At 45.4% G+C, this 15,019-nt stretch overlaps 1 protein-coding gene across 4 annotated transcripts in view; it reads right to left on the bottom strand.

Annotated features, from left to right (window-relative positions):
* Positions 1 to 15,019, bottom strand: part of Plce1 (phospholipase C epsilon 1) — a 281,607-nt gene that overhangs the window by 74,602 nt on the left and 191,986 nt on the right. For all 4 annotated transcript variants that reach the window (XM_005063631.4, XM_040744913.1, XM_040744911.1 and 1 more), the window contains exon 5: positions 2,553 to 2,698. In XM_005063631.4, coding sequence (XP_005063688.1) covers positions 2,553 to 2,698 — 146 coding nt within the window. The remainder of the gene's footprint in view (positions 1 to 2,552; positions 2,699 to 15,019) is intronic.

A 15,019-nucleotide genomic window follows, 5' to 3' on the forward strand; every position in this document is an offset into this window, starting at 1 on the left:
TAGAGGGCATACACATCATACCCCTCCTCCCAAAGTTCATGGATCTTCATCAAAGAGTGAGTAAAAATATTGTAAGAGCTAAAGGTGGTAGATAAAGGAAACTGTCAGATAAAACTGCCCAGATAAAATAGGGCAGTTATACCTGTGAACTCTCAGCAATTGTGATAGCATGTGTAAGAGCTATGCGTGTCCCAGCCACATAAAATTCCCAGCATAGAGATTGGAAAGCAGACCCAAAATCCCATCACTAGCTGAGGAGGTAATGGTATTTGTTAGCAACTGTGAGAGGGAAGTCAGTTTTCTTTAATACTGTGAACCCTGGAAAGCTGACCACAATCTAGGGCAGACCCCACTCCCCTTACCATAGGATAAGCCAAAGAAGAAGGAGTAGAGGGAGGAGGAGGAGAAGAAGAAGGAGAAGAAGGGAAGAAGAAGAAGAAGAAGAAGAAGAAGAAGAAGAAGAAGAAGAAGAAGAAGAAGAAGGAGAAGAAGAAGAAGAAGAAGAAGAAGAAGAAGAAGAAGAAGAAGAAGAAGAAGAAGAAGAAGAAGAAGAAGAAGAAGTCGTCTAAGTAGAATGGGAAGGGATGGGAGGGTGAGGAGGGTGGTTATTGGAGGAGTTGGGGAAAACAGATGGATATATTCAAAATACATTGTATGAAATTCTCAGAAAATTATAAAAATATTGCTTAAAAAAGCTAAGTATAAGACTAGGATTAAGTCAGCAAGGAGCATTCCTCCCAGGTTTCTGCTCCAAGTTCTTGTTGGAGTTCCTGCTCTGATTTCCTTCCAAGATGGACTTATGACCTGGGAGGGTGATCCAAATAACCCCTTTCCTCCTCTGAGTTCCTGCCCTGATTTCTCTCCATGATGGACTTATGACTAGGAAGGGTAATTCAAATAACCCCTTTCTTCCTTTGAGTTGCTTTTGCTCAGAGTGTTTTTTTTTATCTCAGAAACAGAAAGAAAACCAGAGCACTTGGCTTGTGTAAATATTTCTGAGACTTTGTCCACAGAAAGTGTGTTCTAGATGTCCCTCCTGATCTTTGAGTTCCTTGGTGGTATAAAAGAAGCCTGCTAGTATGGACTTTCGTGAGGAACAGCTTTTTACAGAACGAAGTTTGACGTTAGCTCCACCCCATCTGGGGACCTTGTCTTGAAGCATGATTTGCATAACAACATGTTAAATGGAATTTCTCCCACTTGGAAAGTGCTGCTGAGACCAACAGCTGGCAGTCTGAAGAGAGATGCCATGTCATCATGAGGGGGTGTCTAGACTGCTCTCAGGGGTTTCTTGTCTTCCTTCAGTGCACACACACAGGAAAGCTAGATTCAAGCAGACAGTTGGAAATATTCCTATACAGAGTATTGTGAGAGGGCTTATGTGAAAAGCACAAACTTAGCCTCAGTGGAGGGGATGTCAAGTGGACTCCTTGGACATTCATCTGCAGCAGTTGCAGATGCAGCATCTAGCATCTGGCTAGAGTTGCCCACTGGCCAAGGGAGAGATGGCTCTGTAGATGTTTTCTGCCTTTGTTAAGTTGACAAGTCAGTGGGGATGTCTCTCTTGAGTCCAGAGTAGACAATGTGGAAGGAGCTTGGCCTGAGCTATCTTGAAAAGCCTGTCTTTCAGATGAGGTGACCCTAAAACCTATGAGAGAGGACCCTAGAACTAGACCTAAAGCCTGAGTATTGAGTGATCACCACACTTTGACAGATACTATATTAAATATGAAATATGCCTCACAGACTCATGTTTAAACCTTTGAGGGGATTCCTGTCTCCTGATGGGGGTACTATTTTAGAGGGTTTTAGAAAGTTTAGGAGGAAGTGGTCTAGCTAGAAGAAGGCCACTGGGGGCAGGTCCTTGGGGAGAATGCCTTGACCTTGAGCCTTCCCGGCTTCTCTCTCATTTCCACCATGACCACAGTGAGGGAAAGACCCTCCACTACACATTCCCAACGTCATCATACTCTACCCAGGCATCAGTAGTCAACCAATCATGTGTGGCAAACCTTGAAACCATGAGCCAAAAATAGCCATTTGCTCCTTTAAGTTGACCTCTCATTCGACACAGTGATGAGAAAGCGAATCCACTAGATAACCATGCAGGGAGAGACCCTGACAAAGCAAGCAGGTGAGCAGGCAGGGAGTCACTGGGAAGGCTCTCTAGCATCATCCACATCTACGTCTGTGAGGGTAGAGATGATTACAACCAGCCAAGTAGGACTTTTAGCTCCCTCAACACCTGTTCCCTCCTTTCCCTATTGACCCCCCTCCCCATTCCTGCCCCCTCCCTTCCCTCCCTCTCCTCTCCTCTCCTCTCCTCTCCTCTCCTCTCCTCTCCTCTCCTCTCCTCTCCTCTCCTCTCCTCTCCTCTCCTCTCCTCCTCCTTTGAGGGTCCAGGGCTGTGGAATTGGAAGAAAGGAGTGTATTTCCCCTTCATGATCACTACCAATTGCAAACCTTGGTAAATGTGGCTGGCTGCCCAGGGAATTAATTCAGAGATATCTAACTAGAAAGAGACACATGTCCAGATCGCCATACTTTCTTACCTGAGGCCAGCCAGGAACTCCATGACAGCGTTGTAGTTGCCCATGTTCCAGCAGCATTTGGCCACGTGAACCAAATATGAGAAGACTTCTCGCTTTTCCTCCATGGAGCCTGCTGTGAGGATCAGCCATGTCACCCAGGAGCTCACCTGGAAGATGGGGAGTGGGCATTCACTGAAGATAAGTCCTGAAAGCTTGATAGGTAACTTTTTTTTTGGTTAAAAATATCAGTTTGGGACCTGGAAAAGAAGCAAGCAAAGAGCTCTAATGTGAAAACCAGCTCCGTTGCTGCTTTGATATGACCCTGGCCAAGTCAACCTGTCTGCATCTTCTCATCTTGAAATAAAATTCCCCTTGATATACATGATCCCTTGAAACTCTAAAAAATACAAGGCCCACGGTTGCTCTTGATGGAATGTGGCTGATGGACATGAAGAATAAATGCAGTCAATGCATTTAGCCTATAAATTGAAAATATTTATCAAGCAATCAAATGTGTGATATCAGGGGTGGTAAGATGGCTAAGCAAGTAGAGGCACCTGCCATCAGGGTTTGACAAACTGATTTTCATCCCTGGTACCAACGTGGTGGAAAGAGAGAATACAATTTCTAATGTTGTCTTCTGATCTCCACATGCTCTCCACGGCATGATCTTGTACATGTGCACAGATGCATACACATGCATACACATGCATACACACATAGGCATATGCATAAATAAATAAAATTGGTGAGGCCAAACAAAACATATAAAAACATTTGGAACAATCTTTTTTTCTTTTTTTAAAATTTAAATTAAAAACAATCTTATTTTACATACCAATCCCAGTTCCCTCTTCCTCCCATCCTCCTATGCTCCCCACCAACCCACCCATCCCATACCCCTTCTGCTCCCCAGAGAGGGTGAGGCCTTTCATGGAGGATCATCAAAGTCTATCATATCATTTTCGGCAGGACCTAGGCCCTCCTACATGTATCTAGGCTAAGAGAGTATCCCTCTATGGGGAATGGACTCCTAAAGTCCATTCATACACTAGCGATAAATACTGATCCACTACCAGAGATCTCATAGACTACTCAGGCCTCCTAGATGGCACCCTCATTCAGAGGGCCTGGTTCAGTTGGAACGATCTCTTACACATACTAATTTATAATGGTCTTTAAATGACAAAAAAAAATAGAAGCGTAAACATACTTCTGCACCAGGAGCCATTCTAAGTACTCTGACTATAATACTTCACTTGTCTCCCACAACAGTTCCGAGTCAGGGGTGGTTAGTACCCAAGAGGCTTGCTGAAGATCCTCAGCCAATAGGTAGCGAAGGCTTGCCTTAGACTAGGGGTTGCCATTTGATGGCCTGCACCATAGAGACCTCATCACTGAGTGAGCACACACAAAATCTCATGTTTGCTGACTCTAGGATTACATTTTTCTAGTGTGATTTGTTTTTTTTCTACCACAGAATCTAGAGTGTAAAATGTAGTAATTCACATCTACATCCCTTTTATGCCATTCAGTGTTTACGTGATCTCTTTCTGCTCTAAGATTATTTTACTATTGTTCATTCTGGTGCTTTGGTGCTTGGCCATTGCTGTTCAAGTCAGCTTGCCTTCTCCACCCAGGCCAACTCATGGGAGGGTGACCAGTTGTCTGTTGTTGACCATATTAGTTGCATATGGGCCAACAACAGAGCTGAAACCTAAGGAACAACTCTTTCTTCAGCCTGTGTGAAAAGAGGCTTGAACGGAGTTCATGGTGACCCAAACATCTGAGGAAATAGAAGTTCAAGGCAGAGGACACACTGCCCACAAATGGAAACAATAAGAATTAATGACATTTAGTGTCCGCAGCAACCATCGAGAGATGTCCAATGGCAGTTTTTCAGATCTGGAATCCATGGCATCCCCAGCATCACAACCAAAACCAAAGAAATGAAACAAAGCCAAGAATGAAACAAACAAACTCTTAGTATAGTGGTCTTATTTAACGATGGAAGGTGACAATTTGTTTACATCACAATTTCTTTCCTGGGTGGATCCTCCTAAGCACTCAGTTTGGAGTAGTACATTTAAAGACAGACATAATTAAAGAAAAGCACACCATGAACTGTAACTCCAAGATAATGAAAGAAAAACCATCACCAACGAAACCCAAACCAAACCCCAATGTAGAGGACAGATGCTCAGCACCTCCTTTTTAACCTCTGCACAGAAACAAGTTGGTGGCAATGGAGCCGGGTAGTGATGAAATGGGACTATTCTCTGACGGTTGGTGCACTGGAGTAAGAAACTGCTGATTCCTTTCTGAAACTGGCTGGAGCAAAACCTACTACACCAATACCCGGGAGGCTCTGGGTATGCTCTGTTATCTCCTTGCTCCAGAGGATGCCTGCCCCATGCAAAACCAGAACAGACCTGGAATCAGCCCTTCCCATCATTCTAGGAATTCTCTGGGGTTCTCAGAGCTGAGCTCTCCGGCAGCTGCAAAAAATCCACTGCTTGGTCTCCAAGCCTTGTTTCCTCACCATTTAATAGACATTTCATGAAACCTTGGCCCTGATGGACCAAGAAGATATTTGTGCCAATAGAGACTGGCCGTGGTTTGGTGCTACTAGCCAATTCTTCCTTTAGCTTGGTTTGCTTTTGATGGACCTTAACCTAGAATGGGAACTAAATCAAATTTTTCTTTAGAAGTTCAAATGGGATCCTGAACACTTAAGAGTGGTTCCTCAGAGTCACCCAGCTCCTGCCTGAGGTCAAGGGTTGTCTGAGTCCCATGGCTTTAGGACCTTTGATGCTGAAAGTCACTGTAATATTCTGACTATTCTTCTGTCATGTAGTGAATGGAAAGGGTTAACCTCCAACCAGGAGAGGCTCCTCCCAGAGCAGCACAGACCACCATTTGCTTGTGTCTCAGTCCTGATCACGCACATGCCCACAGATTTATTTCCTATCAGTCAAATCATTTCCCACACGCTTTCCCACATGCTAGGGAAAAAATAGCAATACCGTATTTCACATGGAAACATAATTTAAACCAACTGTTCCATCCTTGAGTGTGAGTCCCTAGGGCCCCTGGTTGTTGAGATTATATATGCACTGTTATCATAATCTCTTTCTCTTTCTAATACGCGCGCGCGCGCACACACACACACACACACACACACACTCTCTCTCTCTCTCTCACACACATAGACCACATCAGCTTACAATTTTTGTGAGAGCATAGTGTATTTATAATTTTATTGGTGCTAAGTGGTGAGAGTGTTAACAATTAAACAAAATAATTGAAAGGGAAAAAAAGGAGGAAAATTTTGGTGGTGTCAAATGTTGCCCACAACATAAATGGCAGTTATACTTAACAAGTAGAGATGACAGGTGCTGCCATGTCAGAAAGTTTCATGATATTAGCCACAAAGGAAAACATGAAAACACACACACAGTGCTATTACTCTACTATAGGGAGCGCCCAGAGCCCAGAGCCCAGAGCACAGGGGTGTTACCTGTAGGAGAGTATTTTGCTTAATGTGAATGGTCAGCATTAGTAAGCAGAGAATAAGATTCTTGGCCCAGTTCATATATACATAAATGTATGATTTATTGATTGAGTTATTTATATGTGCCTGTCTATGTGAGTTTCTCCTTGTGTATACACATTGGATAGAGTTAGCAGGCATTCCAGGACTCATGGTTATGCAAAAAACACTCCCCACCGCTAAGCCATATTTCCAGCCCCTCAGTTTAAGAGCTTGTTCCAGAGGGTTGGGTTTTATTCTGATAATCTTAACCCCTGAACCCACAGCTTCTCTACAATTGCTCCTTTCCAATTATATCTTCCCTCCCTCCCTCCCTCCCTCCCTCTCTCCCTCTCTCCCTCCCTCCCTCCCTCCCTCCCTCCCTCCCTCCCTCCCTCCCTCCCTTCCTCCTTCCCTTTCTCTGTCACTCCTTGTCTTTGTTCCTTCCTTCCAGACTTTTTCCCCTCTTACCTTGGAGGTTGACTCCAGAGGATTGCACATGCCAGACAAGCACTCCACCACAGGCTTACATCCCAGCCATTCTTTATTTTGAGACAGAGTCTCAACTCAGTAAGTTGTCAAGCTGTCCTTGAACTGAGAATCCTTATGCCTCAACCTTCCCAGCGGGTATAGTTTTAGTGCAGCATGATTTTCATCACCATTGCCATTCTTATCGTGCCCCTTTCAGTACTTGTAGGCCTAGTCAAACTGAACATCCTGCTCTCTTCCTACATCAAGTATCATATTGGCTGCATCATAATTCAACCAGGAAAGAACGTTCTTGCAGCTTTCATATGATCTTTCTTGGTTCATTGTGTCTTGTCTCTGTCTTCTATAGAGTTGGATCCTTCTCTTGGTCCATTCTCCATCCTCCATCCATCTCTAATACCCTAGTTTTAGAGTTAAACCAGGCTTTTACCATCTTGGGGACCTTGGGATGCTGCTATTTCTATGGAAGGCTCCCCCATGCCCAACTTATTAGCTCGTGTCTAGTTATCCTTTAGGAAGAACTTTCCCTAGACCTGTCATCAAGATCTTACCTCTGGGACCCACACCTCAGAAGGGGCCTCACTGATCCTTGTCCAGCTGTAGTCCCTCTAGTGAGAGGTCTGTGGGTAAAGAGGATATGACTATCCACAGGCTGCACACCCACTTTCTAGATCCTCCTCCTCTGTAAATCCAGGCTTCCCACATTCAATGACCAAATGGTACCAAGTCCATTTCCATGTCCACAAACAGCTTTTATATGTCTCAGTCCTCCTGACTGTAGACCGTAACGATCATGGGTGGCAGTGGCCATGTGGACAGACTTGAACTAGAGATCTGAAATGTCCATTTACTGGTATACAAGTTAAGATGGCAGGATTGGGGAAGCTAATAACCCAGAATTATTTTGTTCTTGTGCCCTAGGCCCCAAAAGGAAGAGACAGACCTTGCCTTTAGGAACCTGACAGAGACATCACTGTTTTTAAGTCTTCGCTGACTCCCTTTTGGACCACGTGTACATGCTCTGGTGCCTCGCGCCACCTGATCCCAGTGCGTGTTTGGTGTTGTGTCCCCATGACGGCAGATGTTGAGCCTGCTGTATTTACAGTAAGTAAACATCTCAGTGACTAGCTGAGATCTACCTTCTGTAAGTCTAATGAGAATTAGGAAACAAATGAATGACACATGCCCCCTTTGGAAAGGCAATCTTAGTGGTTTACCTAGCACCTTCCATCCAGTTCTCTCTCACTTAATGTAGGACCTTGAGGCCACAGTCACGCTGTACTGGGCTTCTCACTGCTGCACGCATGTATATCTAGTTTATTTTTGTTATATCTGTGTGCCTGACATTCACATGAGTCTGCTCTGTCTGTCTCAGCAGACCCTGAGTTCTCAAGGACAGAGACCATCTTTCCCACATTTCCAGGATGGGGATGCTTGGTGCCTCTGGCCAACAGGCAGGCCATTCAGAGTCCCAGGAGGCCATGGGTAGGGAGGATTCTCAGAGCCCAGGAATTATATTTGGGAAAAGCCTAAGTGCTTCCTATTGCTATTCCCAGGTCCAGAAAAAGGAGACAGATGAATTTCTGCCAAAAGTTTTTTTAATATGCCCACATAAATGTAGTCAGAAAGATCTGTTGCAATGGGTATCTGGTCACTCTAAAGACTAATGTTGGGCTTTAATGGTGAAATATACAGAAATCTTTAGCATGAATTCTAATTGGTATTAACAATAAAAACCCAGAAACAGATATTGGGGTTAAAACTGAAGATCAGAGAAGCAAAGCAGTCAGCTACTAGAGAGTTCTCACCTCTACCCATGCTCAGACAGAAAGGGCGATCATGTCCTCAGACCGCATCTCCAGATGGCACTGCTTCACAGACTGCACTGAGCTCCTGTCTCCTTCTGCCTTATATTCCTTGCTAGTGCTGAGATTAAAGGCCTGGGATCCCTAGAGCTGAGATCACCTTTGTGTGAGCTCTGTTTCTCTTTTAGACTGGATCAATTTTGTGTAGCTCAGAGTAGTCTTGAATTAACAGAGATCTGTCTGCCTCTGTCTCCCAAGTGCTGGGATTAAAGGTGTGTGCCACCAGTGCCTGGTCTCTATACCTAACTAGTGTGTCTAGCTTTACACTCTGATCTTCAGGCAAACTTTATTTTCTAGATCATAGACAAAATATCACCACAGAAGTCAATGAAAGTTGAACAAAGTTTCTCTCCAGTATATGTAAAGTGCACACATCACCACCCTGCACAGATTGAGGCAGCCTACACATGGTCCTCCTACGTGCTCCTCAAATGTGGGACACTCAGATGAGGATCGCTGGTGACAGGGGTATCTGTTTAAATGTGGATCCTAATGCCTAATCCACACTTAGAAATCAGAGTCTCAAATAGCATGACTGGGATAAGTCTGGGAGCCTGTATTCTCATATAAACTCCCTGGTGATTCCTAACTGCACCAGAGTCTGAGAATGGGTACAGGGGCCCAGTCTCCTTTGTCAGCACCCTAGGGTGCAGAGCATAACTCCAGCATAGTGTCTGTGAGATAGTCCCATACTGAAGATCAGCCACTCTGGCCTCCGTATTGCCCTGATTACCTGGGTTCACCTGGAATTAGGAAGAAGACGGAGAGAGGCAACAAGAACCAGGGGTGGAAATCACAGGTGTGTGAGATTCGACCTCCAGTTCCCCTGTCTCTTTGTGCAAGTCTCAGAGACAAGCTGCCTAACTGTTCTGAGCCTCAATTCCCTCCTCAGTAAAATGGGAACAGTAGCCATAAAGTTATGTTGAGAGTGAAATGGGGGATTACAGATCTCAATGGTCCCTTTGTGTGTAGACAAGAGCTGGATGGATGTTTTCTGGGTGACCATGGCAGCTGTTGCTTCTATGGCTACGATTAATCTTGTTATGTGAGCAGATTTCCAGATATGGGCCTCGGAGACCCAGAAGGAAGAAATTGCTAAGTCTCACTTCTTAACTACAAGGCTAGGCCAGAAGAATCAGTGAGCACCTGGGGCACAGTCCTTCCCTAACAGAGTAACTCATAAGTCACTTTTTCTAACTCTCAGACTGAATGCTTCTACCTTTTATACCTCTCAAATCCTGAAATTAAAGGCATGAGCTCTGATTCATCCTGGGGTAGTCCAGGGTAGTCTTGGATCCATCTGCCTTTCTCCTGAGTCCTGGGATTAAAGGTGTGTACCACCACCGTCTAGAGAGTTTCTATAGCTAACTAGTGTAGCTGGGTTTGCAAACTGATCTCTAGTGACTTTATTAGATCATAAACAATATGTCACACAGAAGGCTGATGTATAATTTGGTTTGTTCTAGAAGACTATTTCCTTGAGACACTTTAGTGTTGGAGATTGAAGGTAGTGGAAGACTTCTCATTTTTTTTTCTGGAATGTCTTAGGCCCATCCAGAGATTCCCTGGCTTGGTCTCTTGCTTAGAGAAACCATTGGCCAGAGACCAGAATTCCTGAGAAAAGGGAATGAGTGAAGTTTGCCTGCCAGGATTACTGAGAAGGATCAGAAGCTTTGGAGACAAGCAGTGAACCTTGAGAGCCCCAGTGCAGGGAAACACCTGCCCCTGGTAAGCGAAAGAGAGTCCAGAAAGTCTCTATGTCACTTGGTATGGAATACAAACTTTCACCTTTGCTATGCAGATGGTGATCTGTGAGCTGGGGGCCAAGGCCTTACCCAACACCAGCAATCAGGCAGAAAGAGGAGAGGGGAGGGAACAAACAGTCTGCATGTGTTGGCAGATGTTCCCCTCAGACTGATCTGTGGGAATAAACAAAAGACATTGATATCTCCCAGATCTCAATTACTTCCTGGCCCTGCTAGACATTGGGATATGTTATAGACCACCAAGACCAGCCCCTTTGTTCGGGACATGGGATGATCTGGGCATAGAATTCAGCGGGGATCAAATGTGATGAAGTGAATCCCAGCCTCTTTGCTTCTCTTCTTATGGGCAGAGAACCTGTGTAGACAGATAAGAACATACCAGATGGCAAAGAACATGGGACTTTGAGCCAAAAGCAGAAATGTTCATTTGTTGGCTCTGCCTCTCACTATTTTTGTGACCTGGAGTACGTTTTCTAATTACCCTGAGATGCAATTTCTTCACCTATAAACTAGGCATCATCAAATGTCCTCTTTTTTAATGGGTGTGGTGACTAATAAAAGGGATAATATATGAAAAGGGTTCCAGTGCACAGAGCCAAGTACATCCCAATAACTAAAAATAATAGGCAGTTTCCTCTTCACACTGTAGACCTTATGGAAACATTGAGACTTTTTATTACCACTGCAGCTTCACTCCTCTACGCAATAAAGAGAGACTTCCCAAGGATAAGAGCCTTCAGAAGAATGATTCTTCATGTCTCTTAAAGAATCCAGGAAGGAGGAAGCAAAGGAAGGCAGAAGGAGGGCAAGAAAAACCTTCATAAAAAGTCTACCAATAGGGCTGGGGTAAAGTGTCTGTCACTCAAACACAAGGACCTGAGTTTGGATCCCCGGAACCCAAGTAAAAAGTCAGGGGTTGATACTAGCGATGGGGGTGGGGGGCAGGGATGGGCAGATCCCTTGTAGCTCATTGGCTAGCTAGCCTAGTCCTGTTGGTTGGCTTCGGGTTAAGTGAGAGACCCTGTTTCAAATAATAAAGTTGGAGAGCAGGCCAGATGGCTCAGTGGGTAAAGGCACCTGCTGCCAAGCCTGACAACTTGCATTTGGTCCCTGAGACCCACATGTTAGGAGAGAGCTGACACTCACAAGTTGTCCTTTGACCTCTGCATGAGTGCCTTGGCACAAAGTACACACACACTCACACACACACACACACACACACACACACACAAATAAACAAATGTGGGGATTTTTGTTTGTTTGTTTTGTTTTCAAAGGTAGAGAATGATCAAGAAAAGACACTGGTCCGGAGGCGAAGGCAGGCGGATCTCTGTGAGTTCGAGGCCAGCCTGGTCTACAGAGTGAGTTCCAGGAGAGCCAGGGCTACACAGAGAAACCCTGTAGAAAAACAACAAAAAAAAGAAAGAAAAACAAGAAAAGACTCCGTGAATAACACACACACACACACACACACACACACACACACACACACACACGAACATATCCCTCTCCCCCATTCTCCTGGGAGTCTGATGATGGCCACCACATTAGTAGTTCTCAAGGCACAGCTGGAACTGAGGTCTCTCTCTCCCTCTCCTTCCCTGCCATCTCTCTCTCACATATATAAGGGGGAAAACAACCCATCAGCAGACAGTTTAAATAAAACTGGCAGTGAGGGCTTGGTGGCAGATGAGCAAGAGGACAGCCTGAGGCACTTAACTGAGAATATGGGGACAAATAGATAAGGCTTGCCAGAGAAAGAAGTCCTCAAAAATATGGCAGGTCATCACAAACTGTTGCCCGAGGGGCCTTCGTCCTGGGTCCTGGCAGGATTAATTGCATGGGATTAAAAAAGGCAACATACTTGCCTTTTCAATATTTTCCCCTGATTTTGGAAAATGAAGTCATTGCTGGGCATGGTGGTGTATGCCTTTAGCTTCCAAGTTCCAGGTAAGCTGGGCAGCACAGTGAGACTCCATATCAATAAACAACAGTGACAATAAATAAACAGTAAAATAATTTACAAAGAAGATGAAAGTAGCAGCTGGAGAGATGGCTCATCAGTTAAAAGCACCACACGCTCTTCCAGAGGACCCGGGTTTGATTCCCAGCATCTGCATGGTGCTCACAATCATTTGTAACTCCAATTCGAGGGATCTGACCCTCTTATAGGTCCATGAGCACCAACCACACATGACGTGACTGACGTACATGCAGGCAAAACAGCCCACACATAACATAAGCAAAGTTTCTATTTTTGGTTGTGAACCCAGCCTTTAACGGCTGAGCCATCTCTCCAGTCCATAAGCAAAATTTCTAAAAGGAAAAAAAAATGACAAGACAGTGGAAGTAATCTTGTAGGGAGAAAGAACACATCCTAGTGCTGTGTAAAAACCAACCAACAGAGTTGTGGCTATTCAGTACAAGTACAAGGCTCAATTTTGGGAAGTTCCCCAGCAATTACAGATCCTGTAAGAAAGATGGTGAGTGTGCTATGGAATTCGAGCGTGGTTGATACCCTGGTGGAGCCAAGCAAAGGAACACCAAGCACCCTGGCAGCTGGCAGCACAGAAGCCAATCCAGACCATCAAACAACTGTCCGATGGCCTGCTCTCAACGCTTCTACCCTATACTTGCTGCTCAGTTCTCTTTGCTGCCCGTTCATATCTCTGGCATTAGATTTTTGAAATCATGAGGGACAGGCAGACAGACACTTGATCTGACAGCTTAAAAGTCCCCTATGTTCTTCTCCAGGTGCTCGGTGGATAATAGCCCAGCAGCAGGTGTTATCCCATCCTGTTGTGAAGACCCTAGACAGAAATAGGTCAGCAGGGTTCTGATGCAATGTTTCCCAAACTACGCTCCAGGGCACGTGTCCTACCAGATGTTACACGTTTGTGAAGAAGGGTCGGGCCATATAAGTTCAGGAAACAAATTAAAAAAAGTTTTTTTTTTAATTTACTGGCAGGATAACTTGGAGTGTTTAAGATGCTGATGAGAAGAGGCTCTCCAAGGAGGATAAGTCCCATGTTCCCCGTTCCTGTGCCTACACTCTTTTCTTCCTCCCAGCAGCCAGAAGAGCTCGGAACATGAGCCCCAGGGCTCTCCCAGCCCCTTGCAGCTGGTATGAGTACGGTGCAGGGCTCCTGCCCTCTGGCAGTTTTGCAGATCTGATACCTACACCTGGCTTCCTGAGAACATGTCCCTTCATGGCTAGGAATCGCTTGGGCTTGGGGTGGGGACTGTAGGAGGTTGTAATAGTCACAAAGAGCAGCTTAGTGTGTCACAGTTGGTGCCACAAACTCAGAACCAGGGTGTGACTGCAAAAATTCTAAATCCAGGGCACAAAGGAAGCTTTTCCTTATAATTCAAAGTGAGACGGCTGAGGAACGCAGGCAGCAGTTGTTTCACAGGCAAGGCCGCCATGAGACAGCTTCCCAAGAGCAGAGCAGTTTCTACCAGGGTCTCGCTCTATGACACAGCAACTAATCAGCAAGGACTTTAGAAGGCTTCAGTTAAAAAAGGCCTTATATCCGATTTAGTTCATTTTCTTTAGTTACTAGACAGAAGGGGTAAAGGTTAAGTGCCTTGCAAAGGTCACTCAGCAAGTGTTAGCACTGGGCCTACACTCCAGATCTCCTGACCCCTGAACATCCTGTTGGCATCACCTGATGGGTGTCAGCTATCTCTGCGAAGAAGCCCTGATACACTTGCCTTTCCTCAGGTGGGTCCTCAGATACAGGCTTCTCTGAGAGAAGAGGTGCATGCTGGGAATATCTGATGGTGAGAAAGGGAGCGAGTGGGGAGAGTTGGGAATGGCAGCATTTGTTACAGATAACCAGCTTGAGTTAGTAGCCACGCCAAGGCAAAAGCCTAGTACAAAGGGCAATACAAACAAGAGTACCCTGCGCGGGACCTGCCAGGCACGGCTCTCAACACTCTGGAGGGCCCAAGAGGCAGCTGTGGCAGCACACCTGTCTGAAGAACCCCAGGTATGCTGCTGCTTCAACCTCTGCCTCTAGCTCCAGCCAGGGAGGAAGCCCAGCTATGCCCTGCAGACTGGGCTGTGGGAGGAAGAGGTTGGGGGAGGATGGAGAGAGGGCAGAACTCTAGAAGAGAAGCTTTGAGAAGAACAGGTCAGAATCAGTGTTGCAGCTGTCGTTTGTCTAATTACCCACGGGAGAGATAGGACAGACCAAAGGAAGGACACCCTCCTGCTCCCATAAGTCAGGGAAGGCAGCAGGGACAGGACCCTCTCCTTAGGATCTGCTTCAAAATGGGAGGGCACAGCTGTCACCACCCACAGTGATTCGGGCTCAGTGGACACACTCAAGGTTAAGAGCTGCAGACATTCCAGGAAAAAGTGAAAGCCTGCTTGCTTTCTTCAAAGCAGTCAATCAAGGCAGACTAGGGGCATGGTGAGAGTTCCTGTGAAAGTGACAGACCCCTTAGGGCAGGGCAGGGATTGTCTACAATGCCTGACAAATGAAAGGCTACATGTATCCTGACAAGAAAGTGTGTAGGAGCCAAACACCAGCCTTGTTTCCTTGTAGAGAGGGGGAAATATCAGCCTCTGGGGTAAGGACATATTTTATACCTGGTTCAGACAATCACATGGAAGAAATATTTTCTTGGTGTTTAGAGTGTAGATGACAGAAACACACAAAACCAAAACAAAAACAACAATGACATCTTTTGATTTTTAAAAAAAATCCTCAAGCCAAACCCAAACAACAGAAGACTGTGGTTTTTGACACTGTCTGGGCAGATACTCTGTGCTAGGCGCTGTAGGAAATCCAGGGGTGCTGGCTCAACGCTAGTGTTTACTGAGTATGA

The sequence above is a fragment of the Mesocricetus auratus genome, unplaced genomic scaffold (genome assembly GCF_017639785.1).
Source record: "Mesocricetus auratus isolate SY011 unplaced genomic scaffold, BCM_Maur_2.0 Super-Scaffold_4256, whole genome shotgun sequence".
Classification (NCBI taxonomy): Eukaryota; Metazoa; Chordata; class Mammalia; order Rodentia; family Cricetidae; genus Mesocricetus; species Mesocricetus auratus.